We start from the raw sequence: 26,839 nt of genomic DNA, 5'->3' as shown, positions 1-26,839 counted from the left end.
AGCATCTACACACGCGGCTGAGTAGAGAGTGGATGGCGGAATGGATGTGGGTGCAGCGCAATTCGAGGAACAGTTGCCCCGTCTGCAGGAGCTCCTCCTTGGCTGCGACTTTGTTGGTGAGCAGGAGGAGGCGCGGGGATGCTTATGGTCCTCTAGTGTAGGGCGAGCTCTGCGCATGTCTGCCTCGCAGAAGTTCAGTCCAATCCTGTGCATCTTTTCCCCGAAGTAAACCCCATTGTACCCAATGTGACCTTACCCTTTAGGAAGTATGTTGAGGCTTAAGCAGCCTTCCCCAATCTGTTGGTTTACCGATGTTTTGGACTTCAATTCCATCAGCCCCAGCCAACATGGCCAATGGTCAGGAATGCTGGGAGTTGTAGTCTAAAATATCTGAAGGGCACCAGGTTGGGGAAAGCTTTCCTTGAGCCTTAAACTGATGTAAACGTCCTTAGCCTTAGGCCAGGGATGGGCAGACATCAGGATTGTGGGCTAAACAGTTTTTTCACAAGAGCTCTGTGGCCAATCAGTGGGATGCAGGTACAAAATGCTAGGTGGGGTATGTGGAGCCAGATGCCATAGGTTGGCTGAAGGGTCAGAGCCAATAACCCACTGCACCCCACAATCCATACACTGGGATGACCTCCACATATGTACAAATCTACACCTGAACTATTACTGGTTATGGGTTCTAACAACCTGATTTTATGGAGGACAAGGCACTGCTTTGTTGTTGCCAAATAACCCTTGCTGATCTACTGCAAATCATCTGGAGATCTCCTGGCTACCTCTGCCTTGGGTTATCTGAAAAATTGTAGTTCTTTAAAGGGGAACAATGGGTCTCTAAAAGACAGAGCTGACCTTACCTTTAGATAGGGGTGATCTGGTTGACAGTGAGCCTGTTCAGACAATACACTAAGCCATTGTGGTTAAGCATTTTGAGCTAAACATTATGACCTAGTGTGTTGTGTGAACCATTCCTAACTGTGGTAGCTTCATAACTATAGTTTAAACAATCTCACTAAACATTCGCTGCAAAAGGTTAGCAGCCTAACCATGTCTCAGTGTGTCGTCTGAACAGTCCCATTGTTTAACTGGACTTCCCAAGGCTTTTGTTAGCGTGTTTATTGACACTCGAAAGATCTCTAAGTGTTTAGAGAGCTGGGAAATGCTGGGAACTATAGGACATTTTTTCTGTCTAAGCATGCATAGGATTACATCCTTAGTTTGTTTGTTTTGTAATAGTGGTGGAAGGCAAATGGCCTAGTTTGATGACCATGTGCAAGTTCTGTCTGCTCTCTGTTTTGCAGGCTTTGACATGGAATTCACAGGTTTGCACTCGGTCTTTCCGCCTGATAGACAACCTGGGTAAGTTTGTGTAACCGATTATGCTTTCCAATGATGTGCCCGTAGGAGTAATTTCAGTGCCAGGTTAAAACATGGCTTTTTATCGAGGCCTTTGAGAGCTAAATTCTCCATGGCTTCACACAGTTTTAATTGATTTAACTTTTTTCTGTTGCCTTTAACAAATTTCTACTGGTTTTAATTTGTTAACAATTTAATGCATTTTTAGCTGTGCCTATTTATTGTTTTACATGGTTCTGATTTAATCTCTTCACTGCCCTGAGATCCCAGTGATATAGGGTGGGATACAAATGTTTGAATAAATAAATAAATAAAATAAAAAATGTGCACAACCACATGGGAACACTTTGATTTTTCCTCCCTTAGTCTCTTTGATTCTCCTGCTGAGTGGTACCGGAAAGCCAGACGAAGTGTTCAGCAGTTTACAGTGAGTCAGCTTGGTAAGCTCTTCTAGTTTCCAAGTGCTGTACCTAGTGTTAGTTCTACATAGCGGAGGTCCGTTGAAATGAATGGGGCTTAAATTGGACTTGACTAAAACACAACCCTGTGCCCTGCTGATGTCCTGCTCAGCCCAGCAGGTTTGGGAGGTGGATGGAAAACAGGGATCTGGGTGGGAGCAGTTGCAGCCTCCTTGTCTTCTGCTTCTGAGGGAGAATAAAAGGCCCCTGTCCTGGTTTTGAGATGGCAGCCTGAAGGTATAACCTGATGTCCAGATTAAAATGCTATCTGGAAAAAAAAACCTCTTTAAAGCATGGTGACCATATGAAAAGGAGGACAGGGCTCCTGTATCTTTAACAGTTGCATAGAAAAGGGAATTTCAGCTGAAATTCCCTGAAAAGGGAATTTCAGCATATATACGTTTGTTTATATGGAGAACCTGGTGAAACTTCCTCTTCATCACAACATTTAAAGCTGCAGGAGCTATACTAGAGTGACCAGATTTAAAAGAGGGCAGGGCACCTGCAGCTTTAACTGTTGTGATGAAGAGGGAATTAGGAGGTTAATTATGAAGTTATGAGGTTTTTAAATCTGTAGGTGGTATCCAATACTGCCACTGTACATCCACTTGTTCCATTGTGCCTGTGAGACCAACTGTTAGTGCAATGGGGAGTGTGCACTTCCTAAAGCAATCCTGGAAAATGGAAATATTAATTTCCAGGTAGGGACAGATCAGTGGAGCTTTCTTTTGCAAACTCTGTTGAACTGCCCCGTTCCAGAAATGAGTGTTTCCACTAGTCCAGTTGCTCCTCCATGTTGTGCTAGTGGTGGGTCCCTCTGCTGCATGGGCAGCATAGGATACTGCCCTATGATATTGAATATTGAGGCTTTACAAATTACCCATTAATACTTAAGAGTATTTTAATCACGTTTTTAGGATAGCATGCTTTATACATTTCATAGAAATAGGTTGATATTGTATAATTATGGCATTTAGCAATTGTTATATATTTGTGGTGTCCCTCTTAGGACATGTAAACATGGGTCCTTTTTTAGGTCTTCATTATATATTATTATTTTTCTAGTTTCCTTTGATAATAAGATATATTGAGTATTGAGGGGGATATATTGATGCAGCTTATGTCTAGGCCCTAAACTCTGGATAGCATTTATTTAGATCGTGAAAGAGGAACATGACTATTATGCAAGGCAAACCTCCCCCTTTTCAAACAGTGGTACCTTTTACCTACTTTGATTGCTAAACCGGCTTGGTATAAATAGTTACAAACACTGGTTAGCGAGCAACAAAATATAGGTTGTTGGCTTTTATCAAACCAACTTTTGTTGGTGTGAATGTACACAAACTTTTGAGTTGAACTTTTTGCATCCTTCTACACCAGTTAGTTGATCCAGTGCTTTTCCTTCCTGAACCAAATTAATAGGCCTTTGAAAATAAGGAAGTAAAACCATTCAACTTTTGGGCCTTCTTCTATTGTAGGCAAGAGTTCTATTATCTTTTAACTCCTCATTCAGCATGAGCTGCACAGAGAGAGAAAATGTGAGGAAATATGGACACCCCTTTTAGATAATTACCTAGGTTCCTGCACTGTTTGTGCAATGTTATGGGGGTAAAGACTGCCCTTTCTCTGGGCATCTTTGCTCACCACCGAGTTTGTGGCTACTGTAGGTAAATAGATTCGTGATAAGCTCTTAGATGTCACGTGTATATAATTAGTCCTCTGAGAAGGAATGGGGTGGGAGGAACATAATGTGTTTCTGTTCTAAATATATGTGTGTGAGCGGTATAGATGTAAATCCTTCTCTCCTGAATAGCCTCCCTATGAACATCAAGTTGTTCTTTGACTGCCAGTATTTGGTGCCCAAGCTAGGTTGGCTTTTGCTTCCACCTGAATATTTGCTGTTGCCATTTTCAGTAAATGGTCAGATGTGTGATAACCCTTAGCAGGCATGGAATAGTTCAAGCATAGCTGTATGCAGGGAGAAAAGAAGCATCACTATGTGTGTGACAATTTAGTGTGATTTTCTCCTTCAGGTTTGTCAATATTTTGCAATGAAAAGTCAAACAAGTAAGTAAAGTGTTTACTAGTACGTGCTTATTATCTACCTGATGATACTTTTGAAGCACTCTCCTATGAAAGTCATGTTCCATAAATAGGTAGGCTTAGTCATTCTGATTAATCTTTACAGGTATATGGCACATTCATATAACTTTTTCCTCTTCCCCACGACATTTGGCCAAATGGATTCTGAATTCTCTTTCCAAGCATCTAGCATTCAGTTCCTGTCTCACTATGGTTTTGACTTTAACAAGGTACGTTTTCTGTTACAAATAGTCTAGGCAATGTCAACTTAAATTGGGGAGAATGTAGACAAAGTATTTTCTCTGTTTCTAAGTTCTGTTGAAACTCAATATGCTCAAAGATGTTTCTTAAATGGTATGGGGAGGTAAGTTCTTGGGCTGAAATAGGTGCTTTAGAATCCTGTATCCAGTTACTTGGTGATGGCAAGGGAAAGGGATGGGTGCAAAGCGGGAATGCTCTTGTTCTTGAGAGTGCGCTGCGGTCTTGGTGCAAGAGAGAAAATGAGAAGAAACATGGCCAGGACATGCTTCCTGATTCTTATGGTGGTAGGGGATAAACAAGGACACAATGGCCCCATTCAGAATACACCTTAAACCATGGCTTTAACCATGGTGGTTAGTCCAGAAAGCCAAGCTGTGTTCAGAAGACACCTTAAACCACAGCTTTAACAATGATGAATAAAGCAAAAAGCCTTATTCACTGTGGTTAAAGCCATGGTTTAAGGTGTCTTCTGAACACAGCCCGGCTTTCTGGCTTAACCACCGTGGTTAAAGCCATGGTTTAAGGTCTCTTCTGAATGGGGCCAAATTTTGACAGAAAAGCTTTTTGCTGAGAGATGGAAAGAGAATGGATTTGGCTAGAACTTCCCTAGGTAAGCGCTCATCAAGTGCTTTGCCCTGATGGAGAGGGAAGGAGGATCAGATTTTGGGAGTAGTCAACAGCGATGAGCTAGTATGATAAAGTGCACAGTATTTTTTGTGTATAGTCCTTCTAATGTCTTCCTTTAAGCATATGGGATGTAAATGTTCATGGTAGTTCCTTCCCTGTCAATTTTCTCTACGCACAGCCCCCCCTGCTCTAGAACCCGACCTCTATTTCTTGGAGAATATGTTAATCTATTTTTTCCCCTAATTGTTCCTTTTCAAATGAAAAACAATTGTTTAGTCCTCTTCATTTCCACAAATTGCTTCAGTTGTCATGCTTTTATCAACCTCATTTAAAGCAAAGGTCTGTTTTCATTCAGCCATGATAAAGCCTCAAAGGAAGAACAGGTACACAGGAGGAGCCCTCACCAGGTGAATACAATGGACCAATGAGGACCTTGTAAATTAGTTGCTAAACTGTATTAATGTTAGAAATTCATACAATTCTAGCTGAATGCTGTATACATTTATAAATAATGCGCCCTATGGGTTACACAATGTGAAAAATGACTCTGTAATATGTCATATGAACATTTCAAAAGAATTCAATATTACAGAGTCGTTTTTCATATTGTGTAACACATAGGGTGCATTATTCATAAATGTATTCAGCATTCAGCTAGAATTGTATGAATTTCTAATACTAATGCAATTTGGCAATTAATTTTCAAGGTCTTCATTTGTTCAACGTATTCAGTTGTCATGCTGACAAAAGACTTCAGCTACAATCCTACATGCGCCTATGTAGGAGTAAGCTCTGTTGAGAACAATTTGTTTATATGACATGACAGCCAACCATGGGTTATTTAACCCATGGTGTGACTGCAGCACGTACAAGGCATGCATGGCCTCTATTTTGAATAAACAACCCCCACTTGGATGTTGTCATGTCATGCAAACCTGGTGAGTGTGGATTACACAAGATAACCCATGGTCTGTTTTGGGTTTAACCCTCACATAATCCATGCTTGCCGGGTCTGCACAAGTGGGGGTTGGATATGCAATATGATGCCTGTGATTCTGCGGTTCATCATGTGTTAAATAAACCACTATGAGTTGCAGCATGTCATCCAAATCCAGTCAGTGGGACTTGTTTCTGAGCAAATATGCACAGGAGCATTTTGCTAGAAGTGGGATCTACATGAGGAAGATTGTCATTTAGATTGGTTCTCAAGGACAGTGGCATGGAAGATTCTAAAGCATGGATAGCAAGACAAATTGCCCCTTTAAAATAGTTTGTATAGATTTCTTTTCAAGAGAGAGTTCTAAAAAGAAGGTCCCTGGACAATGTTTGCGTTAACAGTTTTCAAGTGAGAATTCTGCTTCTGTGAGTTTCTTTTTTCCTTTTGTGACTTTCTTGATCAGCTAAACAGAAGCAATTAGAACCCTTGTGTTAAGATTTAAAGCACTTGAAATTTTGACTAATATTATCTGGTTTAAGTGTAGCCAATTCCAGGATAACTGCTAGTTTGTGGCCTATGAACAGAAAAGAGCCATGTTAGATCAGAGCTATGTTGGATCATGGTCCATCTAGTGATTCTCAGTCCTGTACCTTTTAACATACAAACTTCATGTTCTGTAACATTCACCTTTCTTCCTCTTCAGTTTCTTAAAGATGGGATCCCATATATGAATGAAACACAAGAGAGGAAACTCCAGCATCTTTTACCTGGTAGTTGGGTGATCTGTAGGTAAAAGTATTTGTATGCTATCATTTTGATGATGGGTTGAATCGGTGACATAATAGAATGACTCTTAGGACATGTGCCTTATCAGAGGCAGTTGCTGGGGTACATGAACAGAGGGCTGCTATTACACTCACGTCCTGCTCATGGGCTTACCACAGGCAAGTGGTTGGCCACTGCATGAACAGAATGCTCGTCTAGATAGACCCTTAGTTGATCTACCATGGGTCTTCTTACTTTCTTATGACATACATAGCCCACCTAGGGATGGGTTTGTCTCCCACTCTCTATCTTGCACTCCCAGTCCCCCTCAACTTGCATGGGCCTTGGTGTCCTTGCTTTTCTATGGCTCAGTGTGCTCCACTACCTTTATTTCATGTCTCCTATCCTCAAGATCATCCCCTGTCATTTATCATTGTCTCCTGTTCTCCTCCTGATCGTAGCTCCTACTTCCTTGACCCTGGTCCTACTCATTTGTCACTGGTATAAGTTTCCTCCCTTTCTTGACCAGTGCATAACCTTTATTCTCCAACTCACAGCCTTGGCCTTCTGCCACCCTCCCATGCGTGTTCTGTGCTTCACTCTTCCTTGGCCATCTGACTGCTCCCAAGTCTCCCATTTCCTGTGTGCTTATATCAGGGTTGGGCAACTTGTGGCCCTCCAGATCTCTTGGCCTACAACTCCCATCATTCCATGCCCATTGGCTATGCTGGCTAGGTCTGATGGGAGTTGTACGCCAAAACATCTGGAAGGCCACAAGTTGGCCAACTGTGATTTCCTCCCTGTCGTGCCCTCTGAGCTTGCTACAAAAGCTGAGACTGGAGAAGGAAATGAAGAGCTCTGATGTATACATGTGCCATCGTTTGTATTCCCTTCGACCAAGGGTAGTGATCATTCTACTGATGAGGCCAATGAAGTAAGAGTGTCATAGGGAAGCACCATGAAGACAATATTAGTCATTGTTCTGGTAGTGGTGGGGTGTGTGCAGTGAGTGTGTTTGCAGCAGGGGCTTACAGCCCACAACAGCCTCCATAAGCTTGAAAGTGCTGGGCAAGTTGCTGTGATCACCAATAGGAGGGGCATACCTTTTGCAGGTGAGCAGAGAGTTCTGGGAGAGCTGAGGTCAAATTGGAGCACAGTTTCACATAGTTCTCTTCTCTCTCTCTCTCTCTCTCTCTCTCTCTCTCTCTCTCTCTCTCTCTCTCTTTTTCTAGTGGTTTCAGAAAGGACAAGCTGAAAAGAGTGATTGATGAAGTAACATGCTGGGTATCCTCAGCAGAAGAGGAAGATTCTATGGTTTTGCGAGATATTTATGGTAGGAAGTATGACCTTGGGCTTTCTTCACCTTTTGACTTCACGTTCCACAGTCTATTGACTCTGTTTATGGCTGGCTCCCCTTTTCTCTGAAGTAATGTTCTTTTTTCTCTCTGCTTCAATTCTGTTCATTTTTGTTCCCACCCCTGAGATATGGAAGCTTCGTTTTCTTACCTTTGTATTTAAAGTCCTCATTCTTCTGAAGAAAATACTTCTGCAGGACTTTGTATTTCGCTGATGAGAATAAATTCTGAACTGCTCTACTGAAAGGGATAGAATCAGTTATCAATCACTTGGAGTATAGTGCATACAGAAAAGGGCTATACAGACAGACTTGACTTGATCGTGTCCTTTGCAAGGATAAGAAGCTTTTTCCTTCTCACCCAAATTCTGTTAAATATATCACAGAAATTCTAAAAAGATAAGTCTCCTCATATATTAATACTGAACATGTCCAAGCATGTGATATAGCTCCTCTAGGATTCTATCGCCTCAAAGTGGAGGAATTGCCTGCAAGGGGGGGGGGGGGAACCCCTCTCCAAACACTACTTGCCTGCAATAGGAAACCAGTACTTCAAAGAGAAATCTGTATTAGAACTCTGCTTGCTAGTTTTTATGTTGTCTTTCAACTGCTAGGGATATATATTAGGAGGGTTCAGTCTTGCATAGGCCCCCACCTTCATTTTGAAATAATACAGTCTCAGGAAGGCCCACAGTGTTGAATAGGATGAAAAGAGAAGCCGCATGAATCCCAGTCATGCCATTTCTTGTGTGTGTTTCTTGCTATTTTCTAATTACTTAGATATAGCCGCCTTGATTTTTCACTTGGGACAATGCAATGAATTCCTCCCTTAAATGCATGCTTCAAATGCAGTACAACTTTTTCAGTTTAGTCACCTGTATCATAAATGGCTTTTCACCATGTTGTTTATGCTTTTTCTTCTTCTAGGTTTCCAGATATTTGAAATACAGCTGATTCTAAGGCAAGCTATCCAAGATATTTGGACGATCCCTTTGGGAGGTCAAGAGGTGCGTTTAATATTCTTGCATCTGGAGTGTGGGATTGTGATGTCCTGTTATGTAATGTGAGTTAATGGTACAGGTTCTATGTATATTTCTGGTAATGTTGTATACGTCCTTTGTGTAGAGTTAATATGATATGTTAGTTAAGGTGGGTGGTGAGAGTGAATGGAATGTTTGGTGTATGATTGGTGGAGAGTGTGGAATGAGTGGGGTTTATAGAGAGGTGAGTCAGTTAGCTAAGGCAGTTGGGGTTTAGAGCTGTTGTTTTGGGATAGCTATAGAGGGAGGAGTTTAGCTAGGAATAAATGAAATGTTAATTTTAGAACTTTTATTGAACACACAAATACATCTTTACCATCTTATGTGTACATAATGCATTATAAGTTCTTTAGTTCACAACATACAGTGTGGCATCTTTCATTATAGGTAGTCTTTCAGTGACACCAAATGTACTAAAGATTATATGGTGACAGATTATATATAAGATTACATGGTGGCAGCGGTATTAAGGGAGTGCTCAAGCTTAGTGGGGGAAACAGTGTTCCTTGAACTGGGTGTGACAGTTGTATAAAGAGAAGGATTGAAGTGTAAGGAGGGACCCCTCCTTTACATAGAACAAACGTACCCCTAGCCTCAGGGAAGGGATTCCAAGGGGAGGGGTACGACAGGGACCAGTGTCTCGATATTGTCCAAGTCCTTGCAGTAGTCCATCTTGTCCCTGACATTGTGCAGTGTGTAATGGCTGAAGTGTTGGACTGGGAGTCTGGAGATCCGGGTTCTAGTCCTCACTCAGCCATGAAAACCCACTGGGTGACTTTCGGCCAGTCACAGACTCTCAGCCCAACCCACCACACAGGGTTGTTGTTGTAAGGATAAAATGGAGAGGAGGAGGATTATGTACGCTGCCGTGGGTTCCTTGGAGGGAAAAAAGTGGGTTATAAATGCAATAAAAATAAATAAATAATAAATATTTGGATCTTTGAGAATCCTGCTAAACCTTTGGGGGTGTATGGAAGCAATTTAGCTCAACGGCATCCATTTAAAGCTGGTAATAAGAGGTTGGTGTGGTGTGACTGTTGTTAAGACTATGATTAAATCTTGCTACTTCACATGTGCACATGGCCAGGTTTATAGAAGGTGCGCAGAGCTCAAACACATAGTTTCTGCTGTGATTTTTTTTCAGGTGATGGTGAAAAAGATGAATCCACACCATCGTTGGCAGCTGGAAAACACTTCCTGTGACTCCTGTCAAAGAGAGAAAATTCTTCTCTCTGCAAGGGGCTTTACCAACCTTTTCCAGACACTTGTTAAAGCAAAGAAGGTAAACCACAGTTCCTGTTTTACAAGATTTATTCAGTATGTGAGCTTACAAAACTCAAAAATTGCAAACTAGTTTTTTCCCCAAGCTTACAAACATCGAGTTTTGTAAGGTTATGCTAATACAGAGTAAGCCAATTAAAATTGCCTTGGGTTAAGTGATAGTTGAATCCTTAAATATGAAATCACTGGATACCATTGTTTCAACCGTTGAAATCAAAACAGCTTGAGATTTTGTAATAAGCTCATAACAATAACATTCCCATATCTTCCACATCAGTTCTAATGTGGCATTTCTGTTATCTGACGAAGATTGATTTGGAAGCAACCTGTAGATTTAATACTACTTCATGTAACTTTCCAGGCATTAATTATTTCATGTTATCAAATAGACAAGAAACTTGGTCACATATGTTAGTAAATCCTATTTACTAATTTCCTGTTAGGCTGATGAGGGAAACATTAATTGAAATCAATACACCAGCAGAACAGGATCCTCATATACTTTCCTTTAACAGCTTTACTTATAACGTTGTAATCCTTCTAAATGCATGTCTAGCTAACTGGTGCCACTATCCAACTATGACAGAAGCGATTCGGACATGTTTTCCAATGTGTTACATTTTCCTGGACTGCCTCAGAATGCATATGTAAGTCTACTGGATCGGATGTGTATACAAGGGGTAGGATCCAATTGGCCTCTACCCAGTAGCGGCGATGTAACACTTCTGGGGACAGCCCCCAAACTACTAGAAATGCATGTTTTTGGAAAGTGCAACTGCCCCTTCCAGAAACATGTGTTTCTGGTCATTTGGGGCTTGACCCCGGAAGCGCTACATGGCTGCCACCAGTGGTAGGGACTGAGTATGTGCTGCTGAGGCCACCCACATGTACACTGGGAAATGGTAGTGCTCGTGCCAGTGGTAGGGTCCTTTTGGATACTATGCTACATGACCAAAACTTCCTGCATAGAGAACATTAAACTACAAGCTGTCTCTCATTTTACAAGACTTTTTGTATCTAGTCAGAATTTTTTTATATACAGGGTGTACTTGCAATCAAGCCATCTTCCACACGCATCCTCAGTAGTATAAATGTTTCTCTACATGAGCAATTTATTGCATACTCATGATTGGTCACTCACAGACATTTACAGGTGCTTTACATGACCTCCAGGACATCTTCTTCCCTTTTCCCTGTTTATCCTGCTTTCAAAAAAATCAGAGCTAAGCTGAAATAAAAATTAATGCAACGTATCGCCAGCCACTAGATGGTGATGTTTCATTGAACATATAGAGCGTTGCCGAAAAAAGAAGTTTTCAGTTGCAAATTATGTGCTCATCATCTAAAGGAGTCCGTCATAAACCCAGAAAGACTCCTGGAGAAGAAATCCTGATAAGAGTACAGGATTTTTGGTTAATGTAGAGAAGCTCCAATACTGAGAGGGCTGCACTATTAATGTCCCTGCACATTTGAACTGCTGCTCAGGTTTGTGCAGTGGTTTTGTTTGGTCTTTTGCCTTCAGGGAAACAGCCCTTTATTCTCAAAGCTGGCTGCTAGCACATGTGGCCCTGTTCTTCCTTCCCCCACCCCTTTTAGCCTGAAGACAGAACTGCCAGGTCTTAATTTTGTCCTAATTATCTGGCAAATTGCATTTGTTTTCTTAACAGGACCCATTATAGTGCACAGTTTGCTAACTACTGTTCTACACAGATGTGTTTGACAATTTTGCTCCTTCTCTCTCTCTCTCTCTCTCTCTCTCTTTCTCTCTGTATAGCCTTTGGTGGGACACAACATGCTGATGGATCTTCTGCATCTGCATGAGAAGTTTTACAGACCCCTTCCTGGTAATGCCATTTCCAGCACTAATCACACATGGTCTGTTTGGATCCCTCTCCCAGTGACAGACAGTTGCTCCTGATTTTTACCTTTGCATTTTTAAAAATGTACTTTTATTCTGTAGTTTCAAATGTCTATATGTTTTTATGTTATGTTTTATCACGTTATATTGTTTTAACTGTTGTGAACTGCCCAGAGAGCTTCAGCCATTGAGCAATATAGAAATGTAATAAAAAATTTAACTAAATTTCCAGTTTCCAGCCAAGTTAGTGACAATAACTTAATACATTGTAAATTAACACGCAAGCATTGTTGTCTTCTTTCTCGTTACTCTCCCCTCCTTTCACTTATATTTTTAGAAAACTATGAGGAGTTTAAAAAGAATGTACACACCCTGTTTCCTGTTCTCATAGACACAAAGAATGTAGCAAAAGCTACCTGGAAGGTAACTCTCATTCCCTGCTTTGGCTAATGATGCTCAAGCTCCCATCTTGCCTCTCTCTCACCATGTCAAAATGAGGCCCGTAGCTCATTAGCACAGCCCATACTTAGTATGCACAAGGTCCCAGGTTCAATATTCAGCATCTGTAGCCACAGGATCTCAGCCAGAGGGTGGGAAAGACCTTTGTGTGAGACTGTAGAGAGCCACTGCCAATTGAGAGTAGACAATGGTTTGGATCCAAACTCAGTCATACTTCAAATAGACCTATTGAAATCAGTAGGACTCAAGTCATGGCTAACTTGTCCCATTGATTTCAATAGCTCTACTCTAAGTATGACTGAGTCTGAATCCAACCCAATACTGGGCTAGATGGACCCATCGGTTGTAAGTTACATATATTCTTATATATTCAGAAAGTAGTTTCTTCCCCTCCCTATAAGTCAGGTGTGGGTAACTTGTGGTCCTCCAGATGTTTTGACCTCCAACTTCCATCATCCCTCACCATTGGCTATGCTGATTAGGGTTGATGGGGGTTGTAAGCTGAAAGATCTGGAGGCCACAAGTGCTTTCATGTTGTCTCCCTCATCTGTTAGGTTTATGTCTCAGTCACATTTTTGCCATATGCAGGTAAAACTTGTGCTTCAGATTGTTAGCTAAGGCAGTTGGATTCCTGACCATGGTTGTCCCAGCCAAATTCAGTAGATAATGCATTCTGAGACTTGACCAATTCTCTTCCATTTGATCAGCATTCCCAGACTTGTGTGTCCAATGCTTCCGGAGAAACATAGTAGGTTTAATGACTCTGAGGAACTGGTATGCTGCATGGCCAAACAAATGAAAAACTTGCCTTTCAAGTTGGCGGGAGTAGCTAAGACGGGGGGTGATAGCCAGAGAGGCTCTGCTCACAGGTGACAGCTTTCATGGCCCGTTTGAGAGGACTGCTTTGCATTTCACAGTGCCTGTATGGAGACTCGATCCATATTCATTCCAATTGTATGAACTGGAGTAAGAAAGTTGCCCCTTAATCAGTTTTCAGCCTAGGCCCCTACTTATGTAGATTCTCAGTTCTTTCAGAGCAGCTGATAAAGACGAGAGTTTTACTGCAGTGACCCACAGTAAAACTTTAGTCCAGTTAGGGCCTCAGGACTTGAGGCTCAGGTTTATAAGAAACCAAGTAATACTTATTTTTAATTTTTAATCTAAATTTTATATACTGCTTTTCACAGGGTTATCAAGGTGGTGAACATACATTGTCATTACCATCCCCAAAGCAACAATAAAACATAACAAAACTTTGCAATAATAAATAAATGCTAATCAGCAGTAAAACTATACACTCCACTGTGTGCTGCAGGCATAGCCTATGTGAAGAGATAGGTCTAAAGAAGATGTCCGTATGTTGGAATAAAATATGCAGTACTCCTGTCTCTTCCTGAGGAGAATAATGGTGGGAGGGGCAAAGTGTGAAGGACAATCAATGATGCAAGAAGACTTGGGAATAGATGTTTGCAGAAGAGTGGTTGGCATCCTGTGCGTGGCTTCCCATTCTCTGTTTCCCTTTTATGGCTCTTCAGCACTTTCAGATCTATGGTACTTGAAAGCTTGTTTTGTTTCATTTTACCTTAAACAGGAATTCCAGTTTCCTCAAGCTTCTACTCTTTTGGAGGTTTATGAAGTGTTGTGCAGGTCAGCACCATGACTACTTTTTCTTTTGGTTTTATTGCACTTTTAGCTTGCCTGACAATAATGTAAGCAACTACTTTTCTTTTTAATAATAGTTTGTTGTCAGCTGAGGCTTCCAGGATTTGGAAGCTGGGGGTTGTTTTTTGTTCTGGACCTTTAGAGGAGGGCATGTGGCATTCTACTTAGCTTGACATTTGAAAGGAAAACAAACTGTGTTCTGTTTGCCCATTAATCCTGCCTGTCCTTCTGAGTGAGGCAGAATTCTCCTCAAGTGGCAGAATTCAGGGAAGTTTTAAGGGTTAGTAATTGTGGCCCAAGACAACATGACAGCTTGATCCATCTTGGGTTTTGCAGAAAATCCTTGGGGTAGGCTACTAGTACTCTTGACAGGAGAAAAGAACTAAAACAAAACCTTCAAGCCAGCTTTGAATGTATTTTCTGTGGTGGAATGCAATATGAGTGAGATTGTAATTTTGTTTTAGTCCTACAAACATGCCTTGCTTCATCTAACAGAAAGACAGTCTAGTCTTTCTGATTTCTTATTTCAATGGAAAGGTTGGCAAGGATGATTAATGATACTACCATATCATTACCATAGAAATAGATAAGGAAGAACTGAGAACTGACAATTGATACCTCTCAACAGTGCCATGAATCCTTCAAACCAGTCTGGTCCAGAGATCTTGCATGCAAGCGACTGCCTCAAATATGGTATGTCTGGTTATGGAAGCAAACTGTTGGCATGTCACCACAAACTGGTACATCTAAGGCAGGGGTCCCCAAACTTTTTGGACCTGTGGGTATATTTGGGAAACTCCTGTAGGCACCATCACAAAATGCCTAATCAGTGGATCACTGCTTTGTCATCTACCTGTCATGGCTATGGCTCTTAGGCTGTATCTTATTCTGCAAAAAACTTTGTTTCATGTCTATTGGACACCACAAGTTCTCTTTCATAAGAGATTGTCTAATTCACCTAATTGCTGGTGGCAGAATACAGTTAATGCTTCTTTTAAACATATCTCCGGTAGTTGCTTCTCTTTGGAAGGAGGTTATTATGTAGATAAATTTTGTACTGGAACCATCTTTAATATTCACTGAATATTCATGCTCTTTTAAATGATTTACCTGCTTCATGGAAATAAACAAATTCTCAGCGTAAGTGGTTTCTCTGCACCCTTTTGACAACTAAAAGACTGATACTACAACATTGAAAGAATAAGCACTCACCTCCTGTAATGCAGTGGGTTGAGGACATTACAACGCTTTCAATATTTGAACAGGTGGTATATAGATGCCACATTCAAATGGATACTTATTTTGATATTTGGTCTGCTTTTGTGGAAGCCTATGTATAATTGTTAGAAAGTTGTATGCATGTATTCATTGCTATGGATATAAACAAATCTATGTATATTAAAAATGGTTTTTTTTCCTCAATAGAAATATTTAAGTTTTGTGGGGGCTCACAGGTGCCATGTTGGGGACCCCTTCACCGGCACCATTGCCATGAGTGCCACATTGGGGGGGGGGGTGATCTAAGGTATTATAGTTTTAACTCAGCTTTTTAAAAGCCAGGGACGAAGGTAAAATTAACACAGATAAGTTTTACAATTGGCATGCTGTCACTTGCAACAACATGGGTGTTGGACAGTCTGCAAGGCCAAATTAGTGATGAACCTCAAGCGGGGGTGGGAAAGGCTCCTGCTTTTTCATACACGTGTCCCATGAGTCTAAGCATTACAGCACCAAGGCAAACTCTGTCAGAAGGATATGATCTCAGGCTCTGGAGCCTAATAATATAACCTGATGATATTGCCTTGAAATCCCTGTAGAGGCTGACTTGCTCTGTGGATTCTTAAGGGGTAGGATGGAAATGGCAACATAAAGTGAAAAGGGACTTGTGGTTCTTCAGGCCTTCTACTGATCTGATCCAAAAGTGCTTGTGCAGGCTGTCTCAGGGAGGCTTAACCTTTTCTCTTGGTACCTTTTTCAGCTACGACGAAGTCTCCCCATGAGGCGGCCTATGATGCATTCCTCTGTGGATCAGGTATTGGTGTAATTTCTAGAGTCCAAGCTATTTTCTTTCCATAGATATTGTATGTGTTCAATATATGGGATAGTCCATCTCCTTTGTTGACAGACTCTTATGTCCAGCTCAGAAACAACAGAAAATTTATAGGCACAATGCAAACCTTCTTTTGTGACTTTGGGAAAATCAAATCTCTGTGACGAGTGCTTTCAGAACAACGTTATGTGCTTCAAGTATGACATCTTATTATTAGTATTACTAGTGCAAATCCTGTATTGCCACAGGACCTAGTAGTCTGAGAATGTTTGGATAAAGATATGTTTGCCTGTTTCCCTTGTTCATTTTAAAAAGTTTATTTATCATTGCTTGAAGTTTGTGGTTGAAAACATGTCGTGATTTAAGATTTTTATCTCCCTTCTCCCTCTGGTGTCCTTTCAACTCTTTCTCCTTGGCTTCTCTTCTTCCTACTCTTATCACCCACTGACTTCTCTTCTGCCCCTTTACCAACAGTACTTAAGTTGTTGTTCATTCAGAAGTGTCCTGAAAGCTTGAAGGAGAGATATTGGGTTGTGTCCAATGGGGTCCTTCCAGCAGCAGAACAGACACTACTGGCAGATCAAATTTCTTCTCACTACAACCCGATACATGGGCCTGAAATCTGCTATAGAGTGTTGGGGGACACCCCCTACATATCCCACAATCACTTTTGCATTTTTGTTATCTAATCATGACTACAGACATGACAATGGAATTATTTCTTATTCTAGTGCTTCTTAAAATTGCCCATTTGCTCCTTTGCGGAAGTTCTTGGTAAGTTATTGTTTTGACATTTTAACTGTGTGTGTGTTTAATGGAAGAGCAGATTAACACCTGTTGAGAGACTTTTTCAAGTTACAAGTTTAGAAGCTATGTCAATAAAATATTGAACATTTCATCCACATTTACATATGTAGCAGAGGTTCCAGCAATTTTAATTCTTGGAATATGGATGGCAGAAGGATGGTCATATTGCCTTGATTACATTTTCAATGCAAATTCCATTTTGCCCAGAAGCAAAGAGGAGGCATTTAAGGTTGACCCCTGACCAACACAAAATAGTTAAATAGCAACACAGGGTGCTTCCAGTTTGACAGCTCCTAGCACTATAAATCAAAAGGCATTTTGCAGCTATTCTGTCTTTTCCTCCTTAATGGTTTTCTGGGTGGGTGGGTGGAAAAAAAAAAGGACAAAAGAAGAGGTGGAAAAACCTCTGAGGGTTACAAGTGGAAGATAAGCTTGTCTGGCCCCTAAGTCAAATTCCATAAATGAGGCAGAGTGATTCCACTATAAAAGCCTCATCTCGAAGAACCTACAATATTGGCATTCCTACATTTTTATTGTATCCTCTTCCACAGAACACTTTTTAAAGAATATTCTATTTCCCCTGCTAATTTAGTGATCCAACAAGGAGTGCCCCCTCTTTTTCTCAGTACTTTGAGGTATTGGCTGCGTACGTGAATCAGGTGAATCTGATTCGAGCTGGAGTTTCGAAAATTGTGAGTATTAAATGCAAAAAGATTCCAGTTAGCCAGTTGTGGGGCTAAGTAGCTTGATATCTCTCTGTAAATCACGAAGGTCTGGTCCATGGACAGCCCTGACGCCAAAGGGCTGGCGAGCAGACCTTCTCTGAACACTCTCTCTTTGGAAGTGGGGCAGTTTGTAGGGCTGAGGAGTGGGATGTTTGCAATTGGAAAATGAGGCAAAGGGGAACACTAAAAATTAGACACTCTTCATGCCACCAAACTCTTGCACCCACTATCTTTTAATTTTATTTTATCTTTTTTGATAATGAACAGGCATGCAGCCAGGGAGATAGGCTTTTTGCCCTCAGGATTTGTATCTTCTGAGGGAAGTAATTGTGAATGTATAGACTCCCCACCCCTCTCTGGGGGTCTGTTATGCATGTGCAAGGACACAAAGCAAGGTTATTTATTGAACTGATAATGTATTTAACTCTTCTTCATAGAACTATATGCCTCCCTATATGTTCTTCCACCCTCCCAGGACTTCAGCTTTATGCCCAAGCCATAAGAGACACAGGGCCGAATCCAACAGGATGCTTAGGCCCTGCCAATCCTGTTGCAAAAAGCGGAACCCACCGGTTACACAAGGGAGATTTAACAGGAGCAACCCAAAATGAGTGGAAATACTCATTTCTGCAAGGAAGCAGGTCAGCGGGGCTCTGCCAAACTGTCTGCTTCCAAAAATGAGAATTTTTGCTCATTTCAAGTTGCCCCTGGAAGTGCTAAATCTCCCTTGTGTAACCTTCACAACAGAATCACTTGCTGTGGGGAATTGGCGAGGTGTAAAGGAATTGGTGGGGGCACGAGCACCCCACTTAATACTGCCAGTGGTTAAAGAATTTGAGCAAATTTATTTATTTATTTGTTACATTTATATACCGCCCCATAGCCGAAGCTCTCTGGGTGGTTTACAAAAGTTAAAACAGTAAACATTAAAAGTATACAAAATTTAAAAACTAAAAACAACAGTATAAAAACAACAGTATCCATTTAAAAACAACAGTTCTGGGGGCTGTTAAAAAACAAACTTAGCGTTGTTAAATGGTGTTAAATGCCTGGGAGAAGAGAAAAGTCTTGACCTGGCGCCTAAAAGATTACTGTGTTGGCACCAAGCGAGCCTCATCAGGGAGATCATTCCACAGTCGGGGGGCCACCACCAAAAAGGCCCCCTCCCTTGTTGCCATCCTCCGAGCTTCCCTTGGAGTAGGCACTCAGAGGAGGACCTTAGATGTTGAGCACAGTGTACAAGTAGGTTCATGTCGGGAGAGGCGTTCCATCAGGTATTGTGGTCCCAAGCCATGTAGAGCTTTATAGGTTAAAACCAGCATCTTGAATTGGGCTTGGAAACATACAGGCAGCCAATGCAAGCGGGCCAGAATTGGTGTTATATGTTCGAACCTCCTTGTTCCAGTTATCAATCTGGCTGCTGTATTTTGCATAAGCTGCAGCTTCTGAACTGTCTTCAAAGGCTGCCCCATGTAGTAGTCTGGGGGTGGGGGCATTGCAGTAGTCTAATTTGGAGGTTACCAGAGTATGGACAACTGAAGCTAGGTTATCCCTGTCCAGATAGGGGCGTAGCTGGGCCACTTAAAGAGTACTTCTTTAAGAGATACTAATGTAGCAGACTTTTTTTTTAAAAAAAAATACCCTATTAAAATTATTTTAATCAATTCTCATCCACCATAGGGTGTATGTATGTCTATAGTTTTGTATGTTCTTTCATAATACTTTTAAAAAACACCTGTCTATAAGGAGCGTTGAACCTCTTTCAGCCCGAGGGCTGCATTTCCTCTCAGCAAAACTCTGGGGGCAGGGGCTTTCCAGTGGTGGCATGGCTGAAGACAAAAGGGACAGAGCCAAAAATGCCAGGCTATTTTAGCGCAAAGCTCATGACAGTAACTTACTGCCTTAGGAGAGGCATTTCAGGTTTTTAGAATGGGGGTGTGGGGAAGAAACTGCACAGAGATCAGGAAACCACCAAACAATCTGTGGCCATGGCAAGGGGACAGGACCAGTGGAAGGGGGTGGGGATATCATGGGACTCCGAGGAAGGCTAGATTTGTGTGGTGGCCCTGAAATTCTACACCTCTGGCCTAATACTCCCCTGGTGCCCTTGGTTACCGAAGGCTTAACATTATTCTTTCTGCAGAATTTTTCTGGCATGGATCGCTCTACAGAGCGCCCCCCTCTCCTCATAGCTGATGTACGAGGATGGCCTGGGGTGAATGAGGAGCAGATCCACCGGGAGTTAAGAACTTTCTGCCGATTCGATGTGCAACGCCTGGGAGTGAGCCGATTTCTCTTGCTCTCCAATAAATTTAAAGAGTACGTGATCGAAAACCTAGTTCTCCATGCTTTTGCAATTGCCCCATTAATTCCTTCTGCTGTTTGCTAGACCAAAAGGGGGGGGGCTTCTGAAACTCAGAAGTGGCTTGTAGTTGGCTTCAGGCTACAGGGTAGCTGCTTATATGACATACAATCACTGCTTTCATATGTGGTGCTGGCCATTCAAAGTATCCGCAAATCCAAGGGTTTAAGAAATACCAAGATTTTTGTTTTGTTTTGTTTCCCAGATATCCAGTGTGTGCACATTTTTGAGCTTTTTTCTGGTCCAGTTGAGAAGTGGAGATGTCTAATGAGTGGAGCCCTTGGGTGGGCAGTTCTCTGGGTTTGAACAGTACCAGTCGTGGGAGGGGAAATGATGCTTGGCTATCTGAGACTATTCTTTATTAGCGGTCAAGAATGTAAGCCTATGCGGCAGGGTCTCGCTATTTACTGTTTTACTATGTACAGCACCATGTACATTGATGGTGCTATATAAATTATTATTAATAATAATAATAATAATAAGTTGCACTTCCTTCTTTTCTTTGTTGTTTCAGTGTCAGGATGATTCTGAGAGAATATAAAGCGCACCCCAACCTGCAGATTTCTCTGTACCGCCACTGGAGGCATTCTCCACGAGTGAACTGCTTCCTGCAGTAAGTAACGTTGGCTTGATATGAGACCTTTATTTCCTGACTGAGGCCTGGTTCAGTCATCAACCTTCTAAGCCATGGTTTGGAGCAGGGGGCGCAGAACCTCAGCCCAGGGACCAAATTGGGTGTCCCAGATGATTGAAAGACTGGGACTGGGAATATGCCTTGGGCTTGTATGCACCAATTCCCTCCTCCATTCCTGGGTTTCAGCTATCTACAGTTTTCCATGACATCCAAATTAGGCAACTATGGTTAACAACTCAAACTAGAGTTTGAAGATATTGTCTGAATTGAGCCTATTATTATTATTATTATTAATTTATATAGCACCATCTATGTACATGGTGCTGTACAGAGTAAAACAGTAAATAGCAAGACCCTGCCGCACAGGCTTACATTCTATTAAAATCATAGTAGAGCGATAAGGAGGGGAAGAGAATGCAAACAGGCACAGGGTAGGGTAAAACTAACAGTATAATAGTATAAAGTCCAAACAGCATCAAGTTTTAAAAGCTTTAGGAAAAAGAAAAGTTTTTAGCTGAGCTTTAAAAGCTGCGATTGAATTTGTGGATCTCAGATGTTCTGGAAGAGCGTTCCAGGCGTAAGGGGCAGCAGAAGAAAATGGACGAAGCCGAGCAAGGGAAGTAGAGACCCTTGGGCAGGCGAGAAGTGAGTGAGTGAGTGTGTGTGTGTGTGTGTGTTGATGCTGCAGCTTGTTTCTGCTCATGTTTTGCTGCAGTTCTGGGCTGGCATATTAGACTCCCCATTGGCTAGACTGGCTAAGGTTGGTTAGAGTTGTAGGTCAAAAGATCTGGAAGGCCACAGGTTGCCCACTCCCATTTTAGAAAGAGAGGAGTGGTCAACATATTGCATTGCCTTTGGATTTTGTGTATAACGCTCTAGCTATGTCTGAGTACATGGGAAGGTCTTACAGCTAGATGGTGCCACTTTTGCTATGGAGCTTGACCTTTCATGGTGGCATAGAGATGTCGGAGGAATCCGTTTGGGGGAGGGTGGAGCTCAATGAGCAGTCGTCGGCTCAGCCCCCTGACTCTGTTCTGTCTTCTGCTACCTAGCTCGACTACGCATGCAAGAAGTTGTGTCGGCTGGCAAAATTTCTATAATATATATATTTTTTGCGTAGAAGAATATGCGCACAAATTTTGGCCATGAATTGTGCAGATTTGCATAATTTGCACAAACTATGCAGCCATAATTTGCACAAACTATGCAGCCATAATTTGCACAAATTACAACTGAGACAAAAAAAAAAAGGTGTTAAAACTCCCCGGCACCACACTGCTTGGCTCGCAAAGGCAAGGCAAGTGCGCCGCGGAAGTCCGGCAAGCCCCCAAAGGGCCAGATATCCTGGCAACGGGCATCACTATGGTGGCATCCGTTTATGTGGCAAAATATGCTCCAGGCACTGGTGACCTCCACGAATGCAGAGGTTGGTTGTCCCTGGCCTAGACAGGCTTTCCCTGAAGTGTGACCTGGCCAGCTATGGTTTGTAGCACGCAGTAGAGTGTGTGGTTTTCTTGCTGATTAATTTGTATTGTGATGTTTTTATTGTTATTTTTTATTGTTTTTATGCCATTGTATTTTATGTTTGCTGCCTCGATACCTTTGCGGAAAGCAGCATATAAATTTGAAAAATGAATACTAGATCAATATTATATTACATCATGATGTTTTTTGGGATTTATGTTCTTGTGTACTGGCCAGGGAGCTTTGGCAATTGGGTGATATGGAAATGTAGTAAATAAATACGTACGTGAATAAATAGTATTTCAAGCTCTAGTCTCCCAGAAGAATAGATGTGTAGAATGGAATGTGGAAAGAGAGATTGATGGAAAATGTCTTAGCTATTTTTGACAGTTTTCTGTCAAGCCTGGATCTGGTGAAGACTAGTTCTTAGAGTTAGTGTAGCTGTACATGAGGTAATTATATCTCTCTATTTTATTCTCATTACTGTAGTGGGGTGCCTGCTATGTTTGAGGAAGTAGATAGAATTGCTATGGGAATGCTACACTTTCTGAACTGTTCGGAGATGGGAAGTGAAATATAACACTTATCATACTTGTGAGAGTGAATCTAAAACCTGGGGCAGGCAGGACTCGCTATGCTGATTATTTATTTATTTATTTCATTTTTATACCACCTAATAGCCGAAGCTCTCTGGGCGGTTCACACAAATGAGGCTGATGGACTTTTGAACCACATTCTGTCTTTCCAGAATTTGTGGCGTTGTGGCTTCTTGGTCTCTACTGGCTTTCTTGCTCGGAGGTTCTTCCAATTATGCTGTGTAGCGGATCATCTCTTGGGATCATCTCCTACTTTCTCTGCCTCTTGGCCTTGACTCCTTCCTTATTGTAAGCAATGCTCATGGTAGATTAAAATGCTTAACATATTTTTGCAGTAGTCCCAGTCCCATGTTTGTTCCCTACTGTGGGAAGAGCTATAGGGAGGGAGGGCTTTTGTCAAGTGGGGGTTGGGTGGGTGGGAAGGAGCACATTTCTCTATTCAGATTTTGCAGGAAGACAAAGAATTGATATCCAACCCCCACTGTGGAGCTAGAAGCAGTGCGCTTGCCTCTTGTGTCTTTTTCCCAGCACTGGAGTAGCCTTCTCTCTTCCTTCCCTTTTCTCCGTTCTTCCTCCTGCTTTTTAAGCATTGTAAGGCCTGATGCGGGTACATATGGCCCTTGTTTTATCTACTTCATATCTCTCAAGTCCTCAGTAAGCCAAGGAGCTGCACAGGGATGCAGCAATGACAGAAGGATACTTAGGAGACACACCATTAGTGGTCACGGGCAGCTTAAAGACCAACCAGGTCACTGCCAGAATGAACATTGAGCAAGGAACAAATTTGTAGTCCTACTTTCCCCCCTGGTATGTCTAAGAGCCTGTGGATTACTGTGCCTTGACACTCTACCTGGTAGTGATCAAGGGAAAGGTATTGATACCCCAAACATCAGAGCACTATTTTTCCAAGTCAGTTCAAAATGTTAATTCTAATTTGCCTCCTCAAAGTTATTGCCAATTATTCTTGACTGACTATTGCAGGATTAGGGCCTGTATATTTTATTTTATGTGTTTAGGCTGTCTTTTGGATCTTCCAGAGTCGATGTAGGAAACAGAAACACATATTAAAATATATTTTAAAGACACACTTAAAATCAACCAGTGATAGCAACACGTTTAAAGCCACTAAAGGAACAGCGAAAATCTATAATTTCCAAAGGTGTTGGTGCCAAGAAGATGGCCTTACTTCACTTTGTGTCTTTTTAAGAGCTTCATGTGCAGCATTAGCAGGGGATCTTGCCTATCTCTGCTGTGAAGATCTTCACCTGCTGATTTCTGCACATATCACATACAGCTGCAGAGACAGCTTTAAAAGAAGCTGGGCTATTCCCCCAGTTTTCATTTAAGCAAGGGGTGAGCAACTTGTGTCCCTCCAGATATTTTGGCCTACAGCTCCTATCAGCCCTCACTATTGGCTGTGCTGGTTAGGGCTGGTGGGAGTTGTAGGCTGAAACATCTGGAGGCCCACCCCAGATTTACATTATCAGAAATGAGTTGCCTAAAAATGGCTAATGCTTTTCATAAAAATCAGTCTATACCTCCTCCCAGTGAGTCATGCTTAGAGTAGACTCATTGAAATCCATGGGAGTTAAGCTGGACATGATGGGTCTTCTCTAAGCATGACTATGTCCGGATTGACCCCATTGTATAGCCCTAAGCAGGGGTTCTCCTGCTCAAGTGGAGGGCTAAAGCATGGAGGGGGATGTGGGCACACATGTGAGCTCAGCCTCCAGCATCCTCATTTGCTTGGTACCAAGCTAGATGTGCAAAGGACTGAAGAGGGCTCTGTAAGAGCATTCAGCTGTGGTCAGTCTATGGAAACTGGAAACTGAAGCGGAAGGAATGAGGCAGGCTTACTAGAGGAGGAGCCTTACCTGGAGACTGTTGCAGCAAGTTGCCTGCTCTTTGTGCTGGGGAAGATTCCAGCTGTGCTCTCAAATGCAACATTTGATCTGATATAGACACATACAAACTGCTGCTGATGGTCACCACGTGAAATGCATTCTGGTGTATGGGTTGACTTTATGACACTCCAGTAATTATTAGTTTCTGGAGAACTTAGCAGGAGGGTGCTTTTGTGTGGGTTTCCTGCGGGCAACTTGTCGGCCACTGTGTGAACAGAATGCTGGACTAGATGGACCCTTGGTCCGATCCAGCGTGGCTCTTCTTATGCCCTTACGATTTTAAAGGAGATATTTCTGATAGCAAACTTGATATGTGCCTTTGTTAATTGTTTCTGTGAAATGGGTATATAAATGTTAGGACTGGAAGACATAGAGTGTCGGTGGATTATTATTTTTATTTGAATAGGTGTCTTTATCGCCATTCAGCAAAGTGGCCTGAACAGTTTACAAAAAACAGGATAACATACGGAGCTTAAAAGAACATTATAAAACATTTACAAAATGTTAAAACAGTATGTTTTAAAAGCCTTGGAGATTAGAAATCTCTTTGCCAGGTGCCAAAAGGATAACAAGATTGGCACCAGATGGTTATCCCTGTAGGGAGAATTCTGGAAATGGTGTGCCACCATGGAGAAAGCTCTCTCCTCTGGTCACCACCCACCTTGCCTCTCACATGGCAGGCACACCTGGAGGAGAACTTCCAAATATGACCTCAGAATAGAGACAAGTTGGTATGGAAGCAAGCATTCCTTCAGCTACCTGGGTTCTAAGTCATAATCACTTTCTGAGTCCTAGAATGCAGTAGAAATTGTGCAGTAAGAAGGTAGATCTCAGGTGTTTTGGACCAACTCCCAGAAGCCCCTGCCAGCATGGCCAACAGTCAGGAAGCCCAAAACATCTGGAGATCTACTTTCTGCCCAACCCTGTAATAGAAGATGCATCATTCACATGACACCAGAAACCAGCTCTTCTTTTACTAAGAAAACTAAAGTTTTTTGGACCCTACATTTGATTCCGCTGGGTATCAAGTTCGTCAAGAAGGAACAGCCTTTATTAAACTGCGGCAGAGACAGTCCCATCACCTGCTTGCTGTTTGACTTCTGGAGCGTGATGGCATAGCTTCTGCCAAATTTTTTTGAAATGCTCTTTTATCTTCCACTCTTTATGCCTATAACTGTCAAGAAGAAGAAAAATGACTGAAATAATCTCACTAATGTCATCTGTATAACCCTGAACCCAGGACACAGTGCCCAGGGCAAGCAATCCAGCCATTACGGCTACGGCATACAGCTTTGCACAACGTCTGTGTCTCTCTTGCTGGACTTTCCAGAATGTCTCCAAAGCACACATCACCATAAACGCTATGAAGCCCACCAGTTCCAATGCACTTGTAAAACTGTGCATTTTTGAACATTGTATTTCATAGTCCTCCATCAGCTCTTCTGTGACGTCCTCAATCAGCTGTTCTCCTGTGACATTCTCTGTTTCTGTATCTTCAAGGCAGAAGTACTCCATCTGTGTCTGCAAAAAAGCGAGAACCCACAGAAAAACGCACAGAATGCAGTAATGTTTGGTTTGGAAGTGGCTAAATGTCCTTTTGAAAACCAATGCCAGCGATCTCTCCACGCTTATGGCCAGCATCAATATGGCACTGCTATTGTTTCCCAAATTGGAGGCCTCTGTGACTTCTGTCCAGTTAGGGGGAGGAAACACAGTAGGGATTGCCTCATGAAGGGCTGGCAAGAGCATTTCAAAAACTGAAAACAGGAGTTCAGCAACAGCCAGATTCAATGTACAGGTTGTATGCGGTTTCCAATCCTTGTGACAGCACAACCACCAAATTGAGATTCCTGATGCAGCGGTCGCCAGAATGGATACATTGAGAGTAAGCCACAGCGATAATGTTTCTAGCTCATATCCTTCCAGGGAGGTGTGAATCGAATGAGCATCTGATGGTTCGGTACCATCCATTGAAAAAACTGGGCTGCCCTTCCTGTATTACCAGAAACAAGACAAAACATGTTATTTCCCCTATCCACGCTGCGTATGGTCATTCTTCCCTAGAAAGTATGTAGTAAAAACCCAACTGTTGTCACTGCTATAGCTGATAAGAAAAATGTGTTATAAGCACCCTACATCTCTACTAATATT

At 42.0% G+C, this 26,839-nt stretch overlaps 1 protein-coding gene across 1 annotated transcript; it reads left to right on the top strand.

Annotated features, from left to right (window-relative positions):
- Positions 1–40: 40 nt before the first annotated feature.
- PNLDC1 (PARN like ribonuclease domain containing exonuclease 1) lies at positions 41–23,020 on the top strand. The gene is made up of 19 exons (XM_063125678.1): positions 41–116; positions 1,308–1,365; positions 1,729–1,802; positions 3,854–3,887; positions 4,009–4,132; positions 6,431–6,516; positions 7,725–7,825; positions 8,774–8,853; positions 10,031–10,168; positions 11,942–12,011; positions 12,363–12,448; positions 14,076–14,131; positions 14,775–14,839; positions 16,125–16,178; positions 16,928–16,970; positions 17,596–17,695; positions 19,872–20,047; positions 20,605–20,703; positions 22,937–23,020. Exons 1-19 carry the CDS (start codon positions 41–43, stop codon positions 23,007–23,009), a joined length of 1,593 nt encoding a protein of 530 aa, XP_062981748.1. The 3' UTR covers positions 23,010–23,020.
- The last annotated feature ends 3,819 nt before the right edge of the window (positions 23,021–26,839 follow it).

The sequence above is a fragment of the Elgaria multicarinata genome, chromosome 4 (genome assembly GCF_023053635.1).
Source record: "Elgaria multicarinata webbii isolate HBS135686 ecotype San Diego chromosome 4, rElgMul1.1.pri, whole genome shotgun sequence".
In the NCBI taxonomy this organism is placed as follows: Eukaryota; Metazoa; Chordata; class Lepidosauria; order Squamata; family Anguidae; genus Elgaria; species Elgaria multicarinata.
This window is presented reverse-complemented; position numbering and strand designations above follow the sequence as displayed.

What these genes read in the sequence shown, in the direction of transcription:
- PNLDC1 (XM_063125678.1), top strand. Translation starts at nt 41, where the DNA reads ATGGATGTGGGTGCAGCGCAATTCGAGGAACAGTTGCCCCGTCTGCAG. An exon ending in GAGCTGGAGTTTCGAAAATT is followed by an intron (nt 17,696 to 19,871) that starts GTGAGTATTAAA and finishes TTCTTTCTGCAG; the next exon opens with AATTTTTCTGGCATGGATCG. An exon ending in CTCTCCAATAAATTTAAAGA is followed by an intron (nt 20,048 to 20,604) that starts GTACGTGATCGA and finishes TTGTTGTTTCAG; the next exon opens with TGTCAGGATGATTCTGAGAG.